Here is a 16,706-nt window from a genome sequence, read left to right on the forward strand (position 1 = left end):
GGTTATAATTATTAATTACTCTAACTAAAAGCAGTTTGGAAATAATTCAGACCAGACCATCTTTGTATAGCTCGTAAAGTAAGTAGTTGTCAAAAGAAGGGTAAATTATTAGATTTATTAGAATGCTAATGCATTTTTTTTGATAAATATATAGCAGCTACTAATCCCCTCCTCCTTTCCCTACACATGCATTAATCATTCCTATGATAGCACAGCAGGGATCTGATGCAGATCCCAAGATGACAGCTGAGCTGTCACTAACTACTGTTGAACGAAAATGTAAGGATAGCTCTAAGTAACTAGAGGGATGTTTTATCTATGCTAGATGAGTGGTCATATATATGAATAATAACTGTCAAATGAATAATTTGCTTGTAATTAAACTACTATGTCACTCAGTCCATAACTACTATTGTGGCTGATGTATCAAAACAAGAGCATTTTTTTTTGCTCAATCATTAAACAGACCAAGTCCTCAGAGAAAGTTAGTTCTTTCTTCTTTTATCTATCTATCTATCTATCTATCTATTTATTTATTAGTTTGCTCACTGATGCTGTCTGGAATAATGATAATATAACTTAGTGAATGAGGTATTAAAAATTTGTCACTGAAAGTAAAACTTAGTATATGAACTCTGTTCCATGGATATATCGCAGTGTTTCAAATCGGTATAACTTGTGTTAGATTTTCAGCTCAAGACAGAATGTGGATGCATATGCTCTCTGTAGGTGTGTTTTTTTAAATAACAATCAGAGGAATCTCAAAGAGCACAGTGAGAAAACAATTTCTCCAAAAAAATGTAGTTTTATTAAGTTTAGATTTTCACACTATGTTTGAAGGCTCTTACAAGTGATGATCTGAGGATTTTTTGTTTGTTTGTTTGCAGAAATATTACCCCTAAACCTTTCCTGACATTTTTGTGATTTGCCAGGAAAATTAGTACTTCTACTGCTTTTTCCGTCTGCAATTAGTGTGAGTTAGTGAGTAGTGTGAACTCACTGTTTTCCTTGTGTAAAATGAGGAAAAAATGAAGAAGGGATCTCTATTATTCATTCCATTCCTCTAGCCTTTATCCATCTATGTAACAGGAAGCTGTACGTTTTACTTAAGACTATCTTGGTAGGTGTGCTACTAGTCTCACAAAATGTAACACTGTCTCTGCTTTCCAAAATATCATTTCTGTCTTCCCATTACCAGGATACTATTTTAAAATGCTGGAGTGAAATTCAAATACCATTTTATAGTGCATGGGTTGAAGCAGCTAGCTTTTCTCCATTTCCGCTTTATTTCTATGGATAGCGTGCACAGCTTGCGAGGCGGCAAATGATAATTAAATGGCATCATTACAATGAGCAACAAATTCATCCACACATACCACTATTCTCAAACAGCATCTGAATCAGAAATTTCATGTCAGTGTATAAAACTAGTTGATTACGGATTTGATTTGAAAACAGATGCCATGCTGAAACTCAGAGGATGCTATTAACTCAGAAATTACTTGCTTATTACATTGTTATGTAATAACTCAGGAATTACTAAATTATTACTTGTTATTCATTTTTAGTTGGCATTTCAACTTTAGACTTGAATATATTTTAGATAAGTGAAACAGATCTTTTCTATTTGAATCAGAGTAAGGAATGACTATAGCTGTGACAGTATGGACATTCCTCTGGCACTTATGTAATCATCCTCTTTCCTAGAAAGGAGGGACCCATGTCTGTTACTGTCTGAAAACTGTTCTTCAGCTTTTTTAGAATGAATCTGCTGTTTGATTTCAATTTCCTTGAAGGAATATGAAAATTATTGCAACTAAAATATTAAAAGAGAAGCCAAAAACATTCTGAGCATAGAGACTGTGCTAGTTTATTCTCCAGTGCGAGTTATAAAAAAGCTTGTAACTTAAAGGTCAGACAATTGGTTCCCAACAGCAGATATTTTAATTGAAAAAATTCCGGCTAAACTTATTTGAGAGAAAAGTAGGTTACAAATTAGTACTATTCATTTCGTGTAGAAAGTAATAGCAATTGTTTACTTATTAATAAGGCAAATAGAGTAAAGCAAGAAGCTTTCAAATGACAAATTACAATTTGTTCATGAATATTTCTTGCTCGTGATTAGTAATTAAATAACACCTGTAGTTATTTTAAATTGTACATTTGTAATTTCCTTAGTCCTAAATGTAGAGAAAAACCATGTTTTAAAAAATTTACCAATTGATTAAATATCTTCAGCTATTGACAACACTGTAACAATTCAAAACAAAACAAAAACAAAAACATTTTTTTGGTTACTATATTTTATTACAGTATTTACTATGGATTTCTGAATTGGGAACAGTAGTAGAGAGGTTGAATTTAGTCTGATAAATTTAGGTTCATAGTCTCAGACTGTTTAGAAAAATTGACTTTAAACTTAAGTTTAGCAGTTTGAACTTTGGCTTGCAAATACTATAGTGGCTTTATTCAGACTGTGTGTAGAGGTCGACAAGTAATCAGAATCTTAAGCTTTTTATGTAAAATGCCCAAAAGGATGGCAGTTATTGTGTTGGACACACGTATGATTCAGTGGCTGTCTATTTCATGGAAAAAGTCTAAGTGTATATTGCTGATTCGCTGGGGCAAGAGAGTTTCTAACCATCCATGTATTTAAAAAATAGCATTGGCTTTCTTGAGAGGAAATATCTAATCTGTAAGCTGCAGGTAGTATCTGAACAGTAGAACTAAGCCAGAGGCGAAGGTCTGTTTTGAACAGTGAGTTATGAGTTTCTGCTTTAATAAAACCAAATGCCTGGAAGGGATTGAGTTTGGTTTCTACACAAGTGTGGAGACAAGAGTTTAGTGTATTCTCTGCCAAGTCTCTCTCAAGTCCCTGAGAGCCATATGAGTAAGGAAAAGTTGATATTGTAACTTGGAAACATATGCTACCCACCCCCTCTTCCATTAGAGTTCTTGCTGCGATAAAACTTGTCCCACTGTTGCCATTTGCAATAGCTCCCAGATTTGTGCCGCTTATACACTGTTTCTGCACTTTTCAGTGATGATTTGAAAAGATCACTGTCGTAATCTTCACACTTAGCAAGATATTTACATGAACATCTAAGAATAGGCAGGGTGCTTCCATTACTGGTTCCAGCTCTTTCCAACTTTCAAGTCTTATTATTTTTGGCAGTCTCTAGAAAAACAAATGCAATAGTCTGTTCTGTGTGATCCATACAGAGCAGATGGTGACTGTAGGATGAATAAAACAATTGAGGAATACAAACTGATTGATATTTACCTACGTTTTAAAACTTCAATCTTGGGAAGATACGTTTTACTCTGTAGAGGATATATGATGAAATAGTGGCTCACGTCCAGATATATGGATATGCAAAATAAAAGTATGTTTCAGGGGCTTATGACAGTAGTCCTTTCCCTTGCAAGATCATCTGCTAGGTACTCAAAACTGAACACATAGGAATACAGAGACATCAGTATTTAAAGTTTTTTACATTTTTACTTGTAAATCCATGGTTCTCTTATTAAACATTTTCTCTCTTCTACATCCTTCCCATTCTGCCCCATGAAGAGGGAGAGAGACTGCATTCTGGGTGACAGCAGAACTAGCCAAATTGCACACAGAGACCCAGAGAAGTGCAAGAGTGGGCCTTCATTCAGACTGCTCTAATTTTAGCTCCTTCAGAAGATCTAGTAGCAAACATATATAATATATATTTTGGTGTTAATTTTAGTAATAGATATTGCTTGTGATATAGTGAACTTACATTACTTTTTTAGAGAAATGATTCTGATAATACTGAGGGAATGTGTAGAACAGATTGTTAATCTAGTCTCTGAGAACCTCTAATATATCACATATGGAAGACAAATTTAATAATGCAGCATTTCTTTCTGTATGAGAGATTTTTATCTTTAAAGCTTATCTTATCCTTTATGTCATAGTAAGAGAACTGGCTCCCTAGACTGCATGTGTATATATATATATATATACATATACATATATATATATACTGCATGTATATAAATAAAGTTGGCTTTAGAAAAAAGATTTTCTAGGATTTGGGAAGGCATGAATTTGTCTCTGCCTACACTTGGAGAATTAATGTTGTTCTCAGTAGAAACTATGACAATTTCATTTTTGTTCTAGAATGCTCGATACCTCTACATGTTTCATGCCAGCAATAATTATCATAAAATCACAGAATGGCTTGGGTTGGAAGGGACCTTCAAGATCATCCAGTTCGAACCCCGATGCCACCACTAGATCAGGTTGCCCATGGCCTCATCTAGCCTGGCCTTGAACACCTTCAGGGATGGGGCATCCACAGCTTCTCTGGGCAACCTGTTTCAGTGCCTCACCACCCTTTGAGTGAAGAATTTCCTCCTAACCTCTAATCTAAATCTCCCCTCTTTTAGTTTAAAACCATTCCCCCTTGTCCTGTGATTATCTGCACAAGTAAAATGCTGCTCTCCGTCTTTTTTCTAAGCCTCCTTTAAATATTGAAAGGCTGCAATGAGGTCTCCCCAGAGCCTTCTCTTCTTCAGGCTGCACAGCCCCAGCTCTCTCAGCCTTTCTTCACAGGAGAGGTGCTCCAGCACTCTGATCATCTTCGTGGAATTATGGGGCCAGTCTTTTAAATCACAAAGAAACTTGTTTCCTTACCGATTTCAAATTCTCTTTTTAGACCTACAGAATAAGAATTACTGTGGATGCATGCTCTAATACAGACAAATTAATTAGTATTTTATCTCTGCTGATTGAGCAACTTGATACTGATTGTGTAGCTGAGATGTAAATTATCTCATCGCCATGGTCATAAAATTAAATAAAATGAAATACTATCGGAGTTATTTACTAGTTTTAAAAACTAAAGTACCTTTGGTTAGCTCATATCTCCATGAACTGGGAGTAGGAGTACACAGTAGAATATTTGCTTCCAGAGGTGTAACTGGAGTCATTAATGATGATTAAAGTATGTAGTAATCAGTCATTACTGCTATTATACCATATTATCATTAGGTTCTGATAAGTGGCTGTAAGTATGATTTTGCTGAATCCTTTTGAAAGTCTTGGAAGCACTGGAATATAAGAAGTATTGTTCACTTCCTTTTGGTCTCTATGAGCTGAGCACACCAGTTCTGAGCTATCTCATAGCTCAGCATTTCACTGATGTAATCTTTGTCATGTTTGTAGTTTCATGCCAGAGGGAGCTTCCTGACCTCACCAAATCAAATTTTCAATACAGGACAGTATGCCCATGGTACAAATACCAGTTTCAACATCTAATATGCTAACTAAATGCTTTTAGAATAATCTCCTAGAATTAATTTTGTTGTTTCAGTCACTGATGTCATTATGAATATGCAGAAATCATCAGCACACACCAAGCCTTCCAAAGCCCATTGCAATCTATTGGAACTGTGAATTTACAGCACTTGAAAACAAATACATATAGCACTTGAAAACAAATCAGAGACAAGCAGAAAATAACCACAGCTATCTGTTTGTTGTAGCATTATATGGGTGAATACAATTAGCTCAGGAGCTAAACTTTGTAGATCTTATATTTTGTTTCATTTTTTGTTTGGTTGCTTGGTTGTTTGGTTGTTTTTTTGTTTTGCTAACTAAGACATTTACAAAGATTTTCTTAAATATTTTCCTGATTGTCATTCACTAATATCTCTGTGGGTAAGATTTAGTCTATTTCTGAGAGAAATGATTGAAAAAGACATTCTTTGTTAACTATCAGATATATTAGAAGTTATTTAGAAACTGAAATCATCCTAAAATTTTACATCTCCTGGGCTTCCCTGAAAGGAAAGGTTAGTTACAAATGGTGTTCACTGCTATTTTGAGGGCTGATTTGGGGCAAATGTCTCTGTGTATTGCATATTACCTTTACAAGAGACATAACTGGTGCTTTGGAAATTCAGTAATAGCTGGTAGCTGCTTTGATTTCATTATCTAAGTGCAGTATATTTCTAACTTAGAAATGTTGCACTTTCTAATGCTTTTATTGAGTGATACTGAGTTTAAACTATAGAAAGTGGTATTTTGCTCTGGCAATACAGATATGACATAGTATGTGAAGTAGATTGGACGTTTTGGAGAAAAGACAGATGTCTCTTTTTGACAGATGAAGCCTGGATTTACTCAAGTGTCAGTCATCCAAAATAGTTCTGTCGAACAAGAACTGCAAAAGCATCTACTGATTTGATTCAAACTGTTCTCCATTATTGGGATTCTAATTTACACCTCATATACTACATGCATCTGCACAGCAAGGTGACCTATAAGAATGATGAATAGGATCTTTACAGAAATCTATCAGTTGCTGAGTCATGCTTCCCAAAAATAGTGTTGACAGAATAAATGTAAATGATTTTCCTTTAAAATCCTTTGAAGATAGATTTGGTCCTTTGTTACATTAACACAGTAGCAGATATCTCCTTCTGTATTGGCTGTGCTAATGGGAAAGATTAACCTATTGTTATATGTTTCTGATAGTGCTCTCTAACCTGCTTCAGCATTGAAAAGCCAGGTTCCTTTATACTGTGGCTAGGCCAACAAAGCTGATCACTGAAAGCACCAACTTTTTCACACTGGTGAAAAGTAGCTGTAATTGATAATTTTTTCATCTCACACTGCTGGATCTGAAAAAGAAATCTGCCTGTGGTCTCAGGAGAATGGAGAATTATTGAGTTTCAGTCTACATGGACTCAGAGGTGGCCTTGATTTCAAAAGTAAAAGCATATTCATTAAGATATAAGGATAGTTATCATTAAGATATAAGCATAGTTATTTGTTCCTCAGTTACGGGAACTTGGGATGTTAATTTGACTTTGAGAAAGTCTGTATCCCCTTGTCAGGCATGTGTTTTATAAGTACATTAATATAACATTTCTTTTGTAATTCATCTCAAGTTGCTGTTACAAATTCTATCTATCTGTACCATATATATATATATATATATATATAAAGCATCAAACAGATGGACAAAACTGGTGTGCATGAAGTCCAGATATGCACATATTTAGTGCATTGGCTTATCTTGTATGTCTTTAAAAGCATTGTAATATATAATTTTGATTTGTGTTTCTCAGGGAGAATATTTCCTTTGGTGGAGCTGAGGACATAACAGAGTCAGAGTCTGTGCTGGTTTGGTTGGGATAGAGTTAATTTTCTTCATCTAGGCTCACATGGTGCTCTGTTTTGGATTTGTGATTAAAACCATTTTGATAATGCAACAATGATTTAGCTGTTGCTGAGCAGTGCTTACACACAGTCAAGGTCTTTTCTGTTTCTCAAGCTGCCTACTAGTGAGTAAATTGGGGGTGCACAAGAAGCTGGGAGGAGACACAGCCAAGACAGCTGACCCATACTGACCAAAGGGATATCCCATACCATATGGTTATGGTGTCTTGCTCAGCAATAAAAATGGGGTAGTTGGCTGGCAGGGGTTGACATTGCTCAGGGACTGGCTAGGCATTTGTCAGCTGCTGGTGAGCAATTGCATTGATCTTTTTTTTCTTCTTTTTTTTTCCCTTTGGTTCTGTTTTTTAGTTCCTTTTCTTTTTGGCGCTTAGCTTCCTACCAGGGTTAAACCACAACTGAGTCAAAGAACATAAAAACTTTTGCAGTCCCCTCCTTTCCTTCAATTTCAGAAAGGAATTTTTAGCAATCATCTATTACAACACGTTTTCCCCAGTTTCTTTGCTCACTACAGTGTCTAGCCTCTATGAAGATGATAATAGTGTAGGATTCTGTAGCTGGTGAGCTTAGAGTTATTACAATAATTTATGAACTAATAGTCACTGTATTCTGTTTTAGGGCATTATTTCTTAGGTATTTAATGCCCATTTCAGCTAAAAGAAATTCAATTTATTGTGATTTTTACATGTAAATTTATATGTAAATTTACACTTGGAACTCGTTGCACTATTAGCCTCTAATATTAGATGTCCTGTGCATAATTTTTTTCTTCTAGTTTGTTTCTTTTACTATATCAGTGATAAGAATGGGTTCAAAACTAGTCAAGTTTTTAAAAAGCATAATTTACCTAAGGTGTTTACTTCTAGACTTCAAGTAGTTAAATTTGCTGTACTGATAAAGACTTAACTATTGATGAGCGGTTAGTGCCTTTTTGCAAACTAATATTTTTAAGGCAAAATATGCCAAGTATAATGTGAAGACACAGCAGTAAGATATGGCAATGTTATGTCATCATTCCCTTACAAGGAAAGGAGAGGGTTATCTCAGCTAACAGTTTATATCAAAGAGAGAAAAAAAAAATGGAGCTATATGGAGAGGGAGATGGTTCACTTGATGAAGATTCACTCCATTAAACTATGAGTCAGTAGAAAGCTAAAAGCACTCACCCCCTCCAGACATCTGAGGTTAAGGACTTCCGTTGGTCTGAATGATCCACGAGAGAAAGACCTGGCTGATTGTGGACATGTGGGTCTGGACTAGAAGTGGTGTGGGGGGGTGGTTGAGCAGTGGTGAGGAGAAGTGTGCGTTGGAGGCTTATTGCACCATCAATTCAAGAGCCAGCTCTGATTTCTACAACTATTTTGACCAATTCGGGTTGACCTCCATTCAGCTCAGCTTTGAAACTCTGACATCAACTCTGCTGTGATGTTCTTTTCAGCTTCTTTTATTCCAAGAAAAGGAATCAAATAATAATGAAATACTAATTTAAGATTGTAGGAGGACACAAAAGGAAACTCTAACTTCCTACCAACATACAGACACACTGATGGTGACATTGATTGCTCTGATCTTTTTGGGCCCAGTGTAGGTAGAAAGCCAAGAGCTATTTTTTCAATGTTACTGCCACCTTTGCAAGTTCAGTCTTGTGAGTAAGCAACATTGCTGCTTGTCGTCAGGTGCAGCCAAGAGAAAGAAGTCACTTGTTACTTGTCAGAACAATGATTTAGACAAGGACCTACAAAGAGAAGAATTTCTGCTGTTATCTCACCAGGTCTATCAAGCTAAAATTCTTACCACTTACCTGAATTAAATAATTTCTTCTGAGCAATAGCCTGGCAAATTTAGGAGCAGGTACAAATGCTTCTTCCTCAGTGTCCTTTGACTGGAAAAGCTGCAAATAGATGTGGAGTTAATGTCATCTACATAATGAAACTGGATTTTAATTGAACACAATTGTTCTAAACACTTAGAAATGTAGTTAGGCTCTCAGAAACTTTGCCCAGAGACCACTTTTATTGGCACCTGATGGTGGCTAGAATAGAATTATTATTAAAGTTCAAACATAGATAAGATTACTATGCACAATGATTTTAGAATGTCCATCTTTCTGTGAGCTATCTTGTCAAAGTTAGTGGAGCATTAGTTCATAGTTCAGTGCAGTGTACATATTCATAGCATATAAATTTAAATATTATGAATCTAAAGATACAGTTGCTAAAAGAAGGATGCAGAGAATGGGATGATCAGAAAATATTTGGTATAAAATATGCCAGGAAAATAACTCAGCAAAAACATACAATATCACAAAATATCAATTGATACTACTAAGCATCTTTTGAAGCAAAGTCTTGATAATAGAATATTAGAATTAGACCTATACATAGACTTGGGCTATTATTATAGGATAAAGTATAAGTGGTCAATTGTTTTTTCAAATTCCACAGAGAATAAATGTTATCTCATATTTACATTTCTTTTTATTATATTTTACCTTACTTAGATTATTTTAATTTTTCTATACTGGACACAAAGTGGATCACAAGAAGTTCTAAAGGAATTAGAAAAAAGGACATATTGCACCATTCTGGTGCAATTGCCAGTGCAATCTTGGGCACTGGCAATCTTGATACAAGGAGCAGTTTGAAGACTAGTGAGGTTAATTCTCATATTATTTTTTCAACATTTATTTTCTTCCTCTGTCAAAATGTTGCAAAAAACACAATCCTGAAATGTGGATCTAAATTAAAAACTGTAAATGTGTTTGGGAGTTGCCTATGATATTTCTCCTTTGCATTTATTTTGGTAAAATTGTCCTTTCATGAAAAATAATACCCTTGGCAATTGGATGCCCATTTTGTGATTTATCTTAGTATTATGCCTCCATAACAAGGATTTGAAAGAAACCACTAGGGCCTGAAAATATGCAGTATATATGCATTCTGTTGACACATACACATTTACTCTTATCACCATCCATGCCATAACAGGTTTGTGAAACATTTACAAGAATTCCAAGCAATTTTCCCAGGAAATTCTTTGAGGAAGAACTTACTGTGAGGGTAATAGGGCACTGGATGAGGTTGCCCGGAGAGGTTGTGGAGTCTCCTTCTCTGGAGATATTCAAAACCCGCCTGGATGCCATCCTGTGCAACGTGTTCTAGGTGATCCTGCTTGGCAGGGGAGTTTGACCAGATGATCTTCGGAGGTCCCTGCCAACCTCTGCCATTCTGTAATTCTGTGAATTCAGGGAAATACATAACCCTAGGCATTCTTTTAATACTGGCAAGTGAGCACTACTTTCCTTTAAGCTAATGTGGGCAATATAAAATCTCCTTTGTGAACAAGGCTAAATTTATTTATTTATTAATTTATTTATTTGATAGCAGGTGTTTTTCTCCTAAATAAGCAGCTCAATATTTTCTTTCTACTGGAAAAGTATTTTGTCAAAACAGTACAGGTGTTTTACTATACAATTATTATGAACCTTTTAGCAATAAAATGGTAGATAGATTTAGAATTTTGTTTACACTAATAAAAAATATTAATCTGAGCTTTAAAATATTTTACTGCAAATTTAAATCCCATCTTACTGATGCAAGGCACTTGAATGATTTAAACTGTGGGTGTAATCTCACCATCTGTAGAACATTAAATGTATTTTATGTGTGTTCGTGTAATCATTTTCTATAAATGTAAATATATAGGAATTTACCAAACCATAGGCAGGCTCAAAGCAGAGTGAGACAGCTGTGTGAGGAGTTGTAAAGTATTTCATGCTCAGTTTTTAGTGTATTAGTAATTTTAACTGTATCTTTTTCTCCTTTCATGTTGCAGTTCTATTTATTTACTTTTAAAAGAATATATATGGCAAAATTTTACTGTAAGAAGTAAATCATCGTATGTAGAAAAAACACCACCACCCCCCCAATACACAAAAAGCATTTTGAAATAAGCTTCTTTGTTAGAACAGAGGAAAGAGACAAATATAGGAATAGAGATAAATATAGTTACAGAGAAATATACACATATATTTGGTTTTGGATTGTGCATATTTTATACAGATGAATGTATATAAATAGAACATATATTTTTTTTAAACAGCAGATTTGTATCCTGAATTGTGATAGTAGTCTTCCTTCATTAGTATATTCCTTTCTGTCTGTTTAAAGTGTTTAGTTTCATAAACTGTGTTGATATTTATACATATAAGATACATAGGGTAGATGTACTCTATTTATAACCTTAAAATGAAGAAGAGAATTACTGGAACACTGACGAAATATATCAGGTTCAAAAGCAGGTTGTGAATGCAATGTAGCAGCTGTGTGGATTGAGCTGCCTCTGCCCAATTGCTGCTCATCTTAAACATGCTCAAAGTAAAAAGTATGCATGTATTTATCTAATCAGGCCGTAGAGGCTCCTTTGTATTATAACAATGACAATTTAATATGGGTCTTTAAAGGCAGCCATATTTTCCAGATAGTCAAGATAAGATAGTCCTTGCCTGAATTGTCAATAGACTTAAACCAGAAAGATACAGGGACCACTGTTAATACAAATGTTAAAAAGAAATGAGAGAGGGAATGTTTACCATGTTGTTGCTTTAATACTAATTATTATGATGTAACTTAATAATCAAGATTAACAGATCCTGCAGAATTCAGTCTGTTGGTGTTAGCCAGCTTGCAAAATGGATATTTTCAAATGGCTGTGCTTGGCTGGTGAGAGTTGGATTGGAAGATGTACCATGTTGGGACAACAGCAGATTTGCCTGAAAGGTGTATTTTGGCAAGTCTCAACCATATCTTGGAAGGCAAAGTAGCTTGTTGAAATGCAGACTGTCTAGAAGACTAGGACTTTTACTTATCTATGTAATTAAAGAGTCTACAATTGGAACATTGGCTCAATTGGATCTTAGTACAACTTCTCATTTTTGGGTTTGTTCAGATATGAACATGAAGTTTGTGCACATGAAGTGTAACCTGTGTTTGCATAAGGAAAAATCATATAAGCATCCTATACTTGTTTGAGAGATATCTTTTATGTTTTTTTTTTTTTTAATGTATTTTTCTTTCTTCCTAGAATACTGTTGGAATTCATATTCCTATCATGAATCCTACAGATGAAATTCTCCATCTGAGTGTGGTGTTGGAGAATCAGTCACTTTCTGGGCAAAAATCTTTCACTCTTTCACCTAAACAAACATTTTTTTATCAACTAAAGTTTTCTCCAGCTGTCGTTGGCACTTCAGATGAAAGGTAAGTTACAGAGTTTTGATACTTGTGGTTGTTGTGGCTCTTGTACTAATAAGTGAACTATTTTCATTAAAACCTTGATGTAGATATCTCAGTAAACATGAGGGAAGGGGAAAGTAGTATTGTATCCTGAACAGCAACCTGCCTCTGAGGGGAAAATCTGGACTGACAGGCCATAGAATAACACCTAGTTATTCTAGTTCACTAGAATTCACTGAACAACGTTTTAGATATTTACTTAACATTAGAAGTTCCCTCTGAAATATTTAGACAAATCATTAATTTTGTAATTTTTTAAATTCCACAAAGGGAATAACATGATTTCATTTTGCTTCTCAGAAGGAACTAAACTGTAGCAACACAACCAAAAACAGGTTAAGAACTCTTTAACAGTCTTCATGTAAATCCATTTAGCTTCAGAATCTTCCATTAATTAGTAATGATGTATTTAATGAATATGGGGAAGTTTTAGATTAAAAATGTTTCATTACATTGGAAATCCAGAAGAGACTATACGATATGATAATTATGAATACAAAGACAGATGACCTCTTGGTCTTAGTTTCAACTAAATGAGCTCATCAAATAGTTGAAGAATGCAGAACTGTAAAGCTTGTTTTCCTGGAATTTGATTATTAAACCATTGTTTATTTGAAGGACTGATTGAAAATTTTTTTCCAATTGTATTAAAACAATTCTCAAAAATATAGTGATTGTGGAGTGGGAAGAGAGGGTCTTTGAGGAGGGAGAGAGACAACCTGCGTTCACAGACATAATACCTACAAAGCCCAAATCCATGTATTTCAAAGTCGTTGTTCAATTTGATTCTATTGATTTTTTCAAAGACTAGAATAATGTCAGGTATCATCACCCAATACAGTTTTCAAGCAATACCATTTTATAGAAATGACTACTGTTATCCCCCTTGTAATTTTTTCCCCTGAGAGAAGTTGTAGAAATAAAAGTATTCTGAAGGTGCATAGACTCCAGTTTTTCATACTATACATTATTTCTAGTATTTTTCAAGTGCAGAATATCCAAATAATAAGATTAAGGTTCGTTTTAATTGATGAAACTTTGGTCTAGATGTCATGCAAAGATGGCATGATGCACACTTGTATATATTCAATAAAATTATGCTGTTTACTAGAAAGCTGTCTAATAGTTGCTTTAAATTCCAGTATCTCCGAAGGGATACAATTACAGCTGGACAAAGGTACTTCGGCACACAGCCACACTATTTTTATTTTTTTTTCTGTAGCCATGCTCTGTTTTCCTTGCTATGGTAACAGCAGGGAAGAGTTTTGCAAACGTGTTTGTGACAGCTGTCCTGTTACAACTGGATGGTTCTTTCCAAAGCTAGTTTATGCTCACTTTAAAGGGTCTGTTGGTGCAGAGGATAGTCTGGAAACATAGAGTCATGGAATAGACAAAGTTCTCTCTCATTTACAACAAGAGCTGGTCCTTAATGTGTCATGGATTTTCACAGTGTATTTCATATAGGTTTTAATATGCTTACTATCCTTTTGTTTAACATTCTTATGATTGCTACTGAAAAACAACAATAAAATAAAATAAAATAATACAAGAAATAGTAAAACAAGTCTGTAGTAGGAATGGAATGTGTTAAAACGTCTGTCACAGAAACATAGTGCTGTATATACCTCACCAAGCAGCAAACAACATTTGATGTATATCATGACATCTGATTGTATATCAAAACAGTATACTGAATATTCCTCTGAAACATATCTCTTTTTCATGCTTTTATAAATGTGTCTATATCTATTTCTCATTTTTAATCACTAGATTTTAAAAGGTTTTCCTTCTTAAAATAGTTGAATATTATTTCTATTTCTTTGTCTTTTTAAGTACAAAATGGCTAGAAAGAAAACACATTAAAATGAAATTAAAGCTTACTTTTGTAAGTTAACAGTTGAAATGTTTTTGAGCTGTGCTTTTGAAAAATAAAAATACCTTTAATGCTATAAAGCTATGAAAAATGAAGACATTTTGTTGTATTAGTAATTGTGAATAGTATTGGTTCTTGGTAGCTGAATTGAGATACCAGTGAGAAGTGTGATGGGAAAGCTGTTAGCTAATTAAAGAACTCATTGTTTTGAACTTGTTGAATTTTCCTGGATTTTTGTCTCTGCATTTTCAATTGTCTATACAATACCTGTGTTATATCAAGTTTATGTATCTGTTTTTAGTGTCATATTCCTGTCAGACATGGTTGGAGAGTTTTGGTATGCACTGAAGCTGACTGTAGAGAAACCATTGCCAACTAATCTGCCTGAAATAGAATGTGAGCTTGGAAAGTAAGTATGTAGTTCATTGTGCTTAACGTGGTCACCAGTTTGAATGTATCATGGGAAATATATTGAAGAGTATATCAAAAAAGCCAGAATAGTGCTGTATATGTACTGTACTAGTTTGCAGATAATTTTCTTATGTAGAATCATAGAAGCATTTAGGTTGGATAAGACCCTTAAGATCGTCAAGTTCTACCATCATGTAACACTACCAACTAAACCAAGTCCCTAAGCACCACATCCACATGTCTGTTAAATGCCTTCAGGGATGGCAACTCCACCACTTCCCTGGGCAGCTTGTTCCAATGCATAACCACCCTCTTTGTGAAAAAATTCTTCCTGAAATCTAATCTAAACCTCCCCTGATGCAACCTGAGGCCATTTCCTACCATCCTATCAGTTGTCACCTGAGAAAAGAGAATGACACCCACCTCACTATAACCTCCATTCAGGTAGCTGTAAAGAGTGATGAGGTATACATGTAAATAGGTGAAATTCTCCTTGCAGAACAATTGAAATGGAATTACAGCCTATATTTAGACTTCTTGTGAATTCTCTATGTAGAAATCACTTAGAAAATAGTGCAGAATGTAATCATAAATATCCATAAATACAGAGTTCTGTATGTTTGTTTAATTTTCTTTCCTCTTTCTGAAAAAGGAGTGTACCCAACAGTCCTCCTTTACAAATGCTTGTATACCAGTTCTCAATTTCTTTTAAACACTAGAGAAAAGGCAAATTAACACAATTTCTGTCCTGCAGATCCAGGTGATGGGCACAGTTGGAACACTGCAAATGTTAAGAAAATGGTCTACTCCTTAAAGCACACACAAAATAAACCCAATTCATGTTTTTCTTAAACAACATTTCATCTTTCAGTTTGATAACATCATTTTCAGTGCTGGCTTTCAAGACAAACATCAAAACTTTTGGGATATGACGTTCAAGTATGCCAGAATTTCAGTAGTGCTCTTCCACCTATTATCTCTGCTTAGCAGTAAGTTCTGTGGACACACTGATCTCCTGAATGTTACATTCTTACTTCTGTATATCTTATCTTGACTGAATCTATAATTAGTGTACATTACAGATGGAGCTAAAATGTTCTGAGAGAGTACAACATGAATTTTTACCTGATTACATTTTTGTGAGCGAATATATAAGATGAATGAAATCAGAAAATGACTGCATGTCATATATTTTAATAACTTTCTGTATTTCAGGGATTTTAAGTCTTTTTTTTTAATTATTATTGTTTTGAATGAAGATGATAAGTATAGAAATTTCAGCTTTCAGTTATTTTATTGTTCATATGTGATACAAAGACCAGAATTAGCTGGCAATGCCTTTTTTATTATGTTTTTATCAGAAAATCAGTAAGGCTGTCCATCTCCATATTTTTCTTTAAAATTCTGTGGTTTTTTTTTGTTTTTTTTTTTGAGTAAAAAATATGATTATTCTTTACTATGTAGGCTGAAACTGTTAGGAATTAAAATTAATTTATAACCTTCTCATTCTCTCTGTCTTTCATAATTTTCTTTAGCATGCACTAACTATGAACATGTGGTATGGCCAGGAATGGCAAGTCATCCTTTCCTACTGCAAACAGAATATATGTTGGAGTGTGTAGGCTTCATTAACTAAAGCACTTGCATGTCAAAAAAGTCATCTAAAATTCATCTGAATTTCATGCTTTATTGTTTCAAAGGATATTTCTTTTCAGTTTACAAGTAGACGTTGTAAATCCTATGTAAATTAACTAATCTACATTTGCCCTGGACAGATAGCAGTGGAAAAGCAAAAAAGTTCTTGTTGGTTTAATTATTAAAAACAGCAGCAATAGCAGTAATGTATAAAAGCACATTAACAGTTATCTTTTCACATATGCTTTTACATGCATATCATAAAACAATAAAA

General features: G+C 34.4%; 1 protein-coding gene across 1 annotated transcript in view; it reads left to right on the forward strand.

The window, feature by feature from the left end:
• Positions 1–16,706, forward strand: part of CFAP47 (cilia and flagella associated protein 47) — a 308,902-nt gene that overhangs the window by 204,423 nt on the left and 87,773 nt on the right. Inside the window, 2 exon segments of the mRNA XM_050712219.1 lie at positions 12,302–12,477; positions 14,688–14,795. Of these exon segments, the coding sequence (XP_050568176.1) occupies positions 12,302–12,477; positions 14,688–14,795 (284 nt within the window).

The sequence above is a fragment of the Cygnus atratus genome, chromosome 1, assembly GCF_013377495.2.
Source record: "Cygnus atratus isolate AKBS03 ecotype Queensland, Australia chromosome 1, CAtr_DNAZoo_HiC_assembly, whole genome shotgun sequence".
In the NCBI taxonomy this organism is placed as follows: Eukaryota; Metazoa; Chordata; class Aves; order Anseriformes; family Anatidae; genus Cygnus; species Cygnus atratus.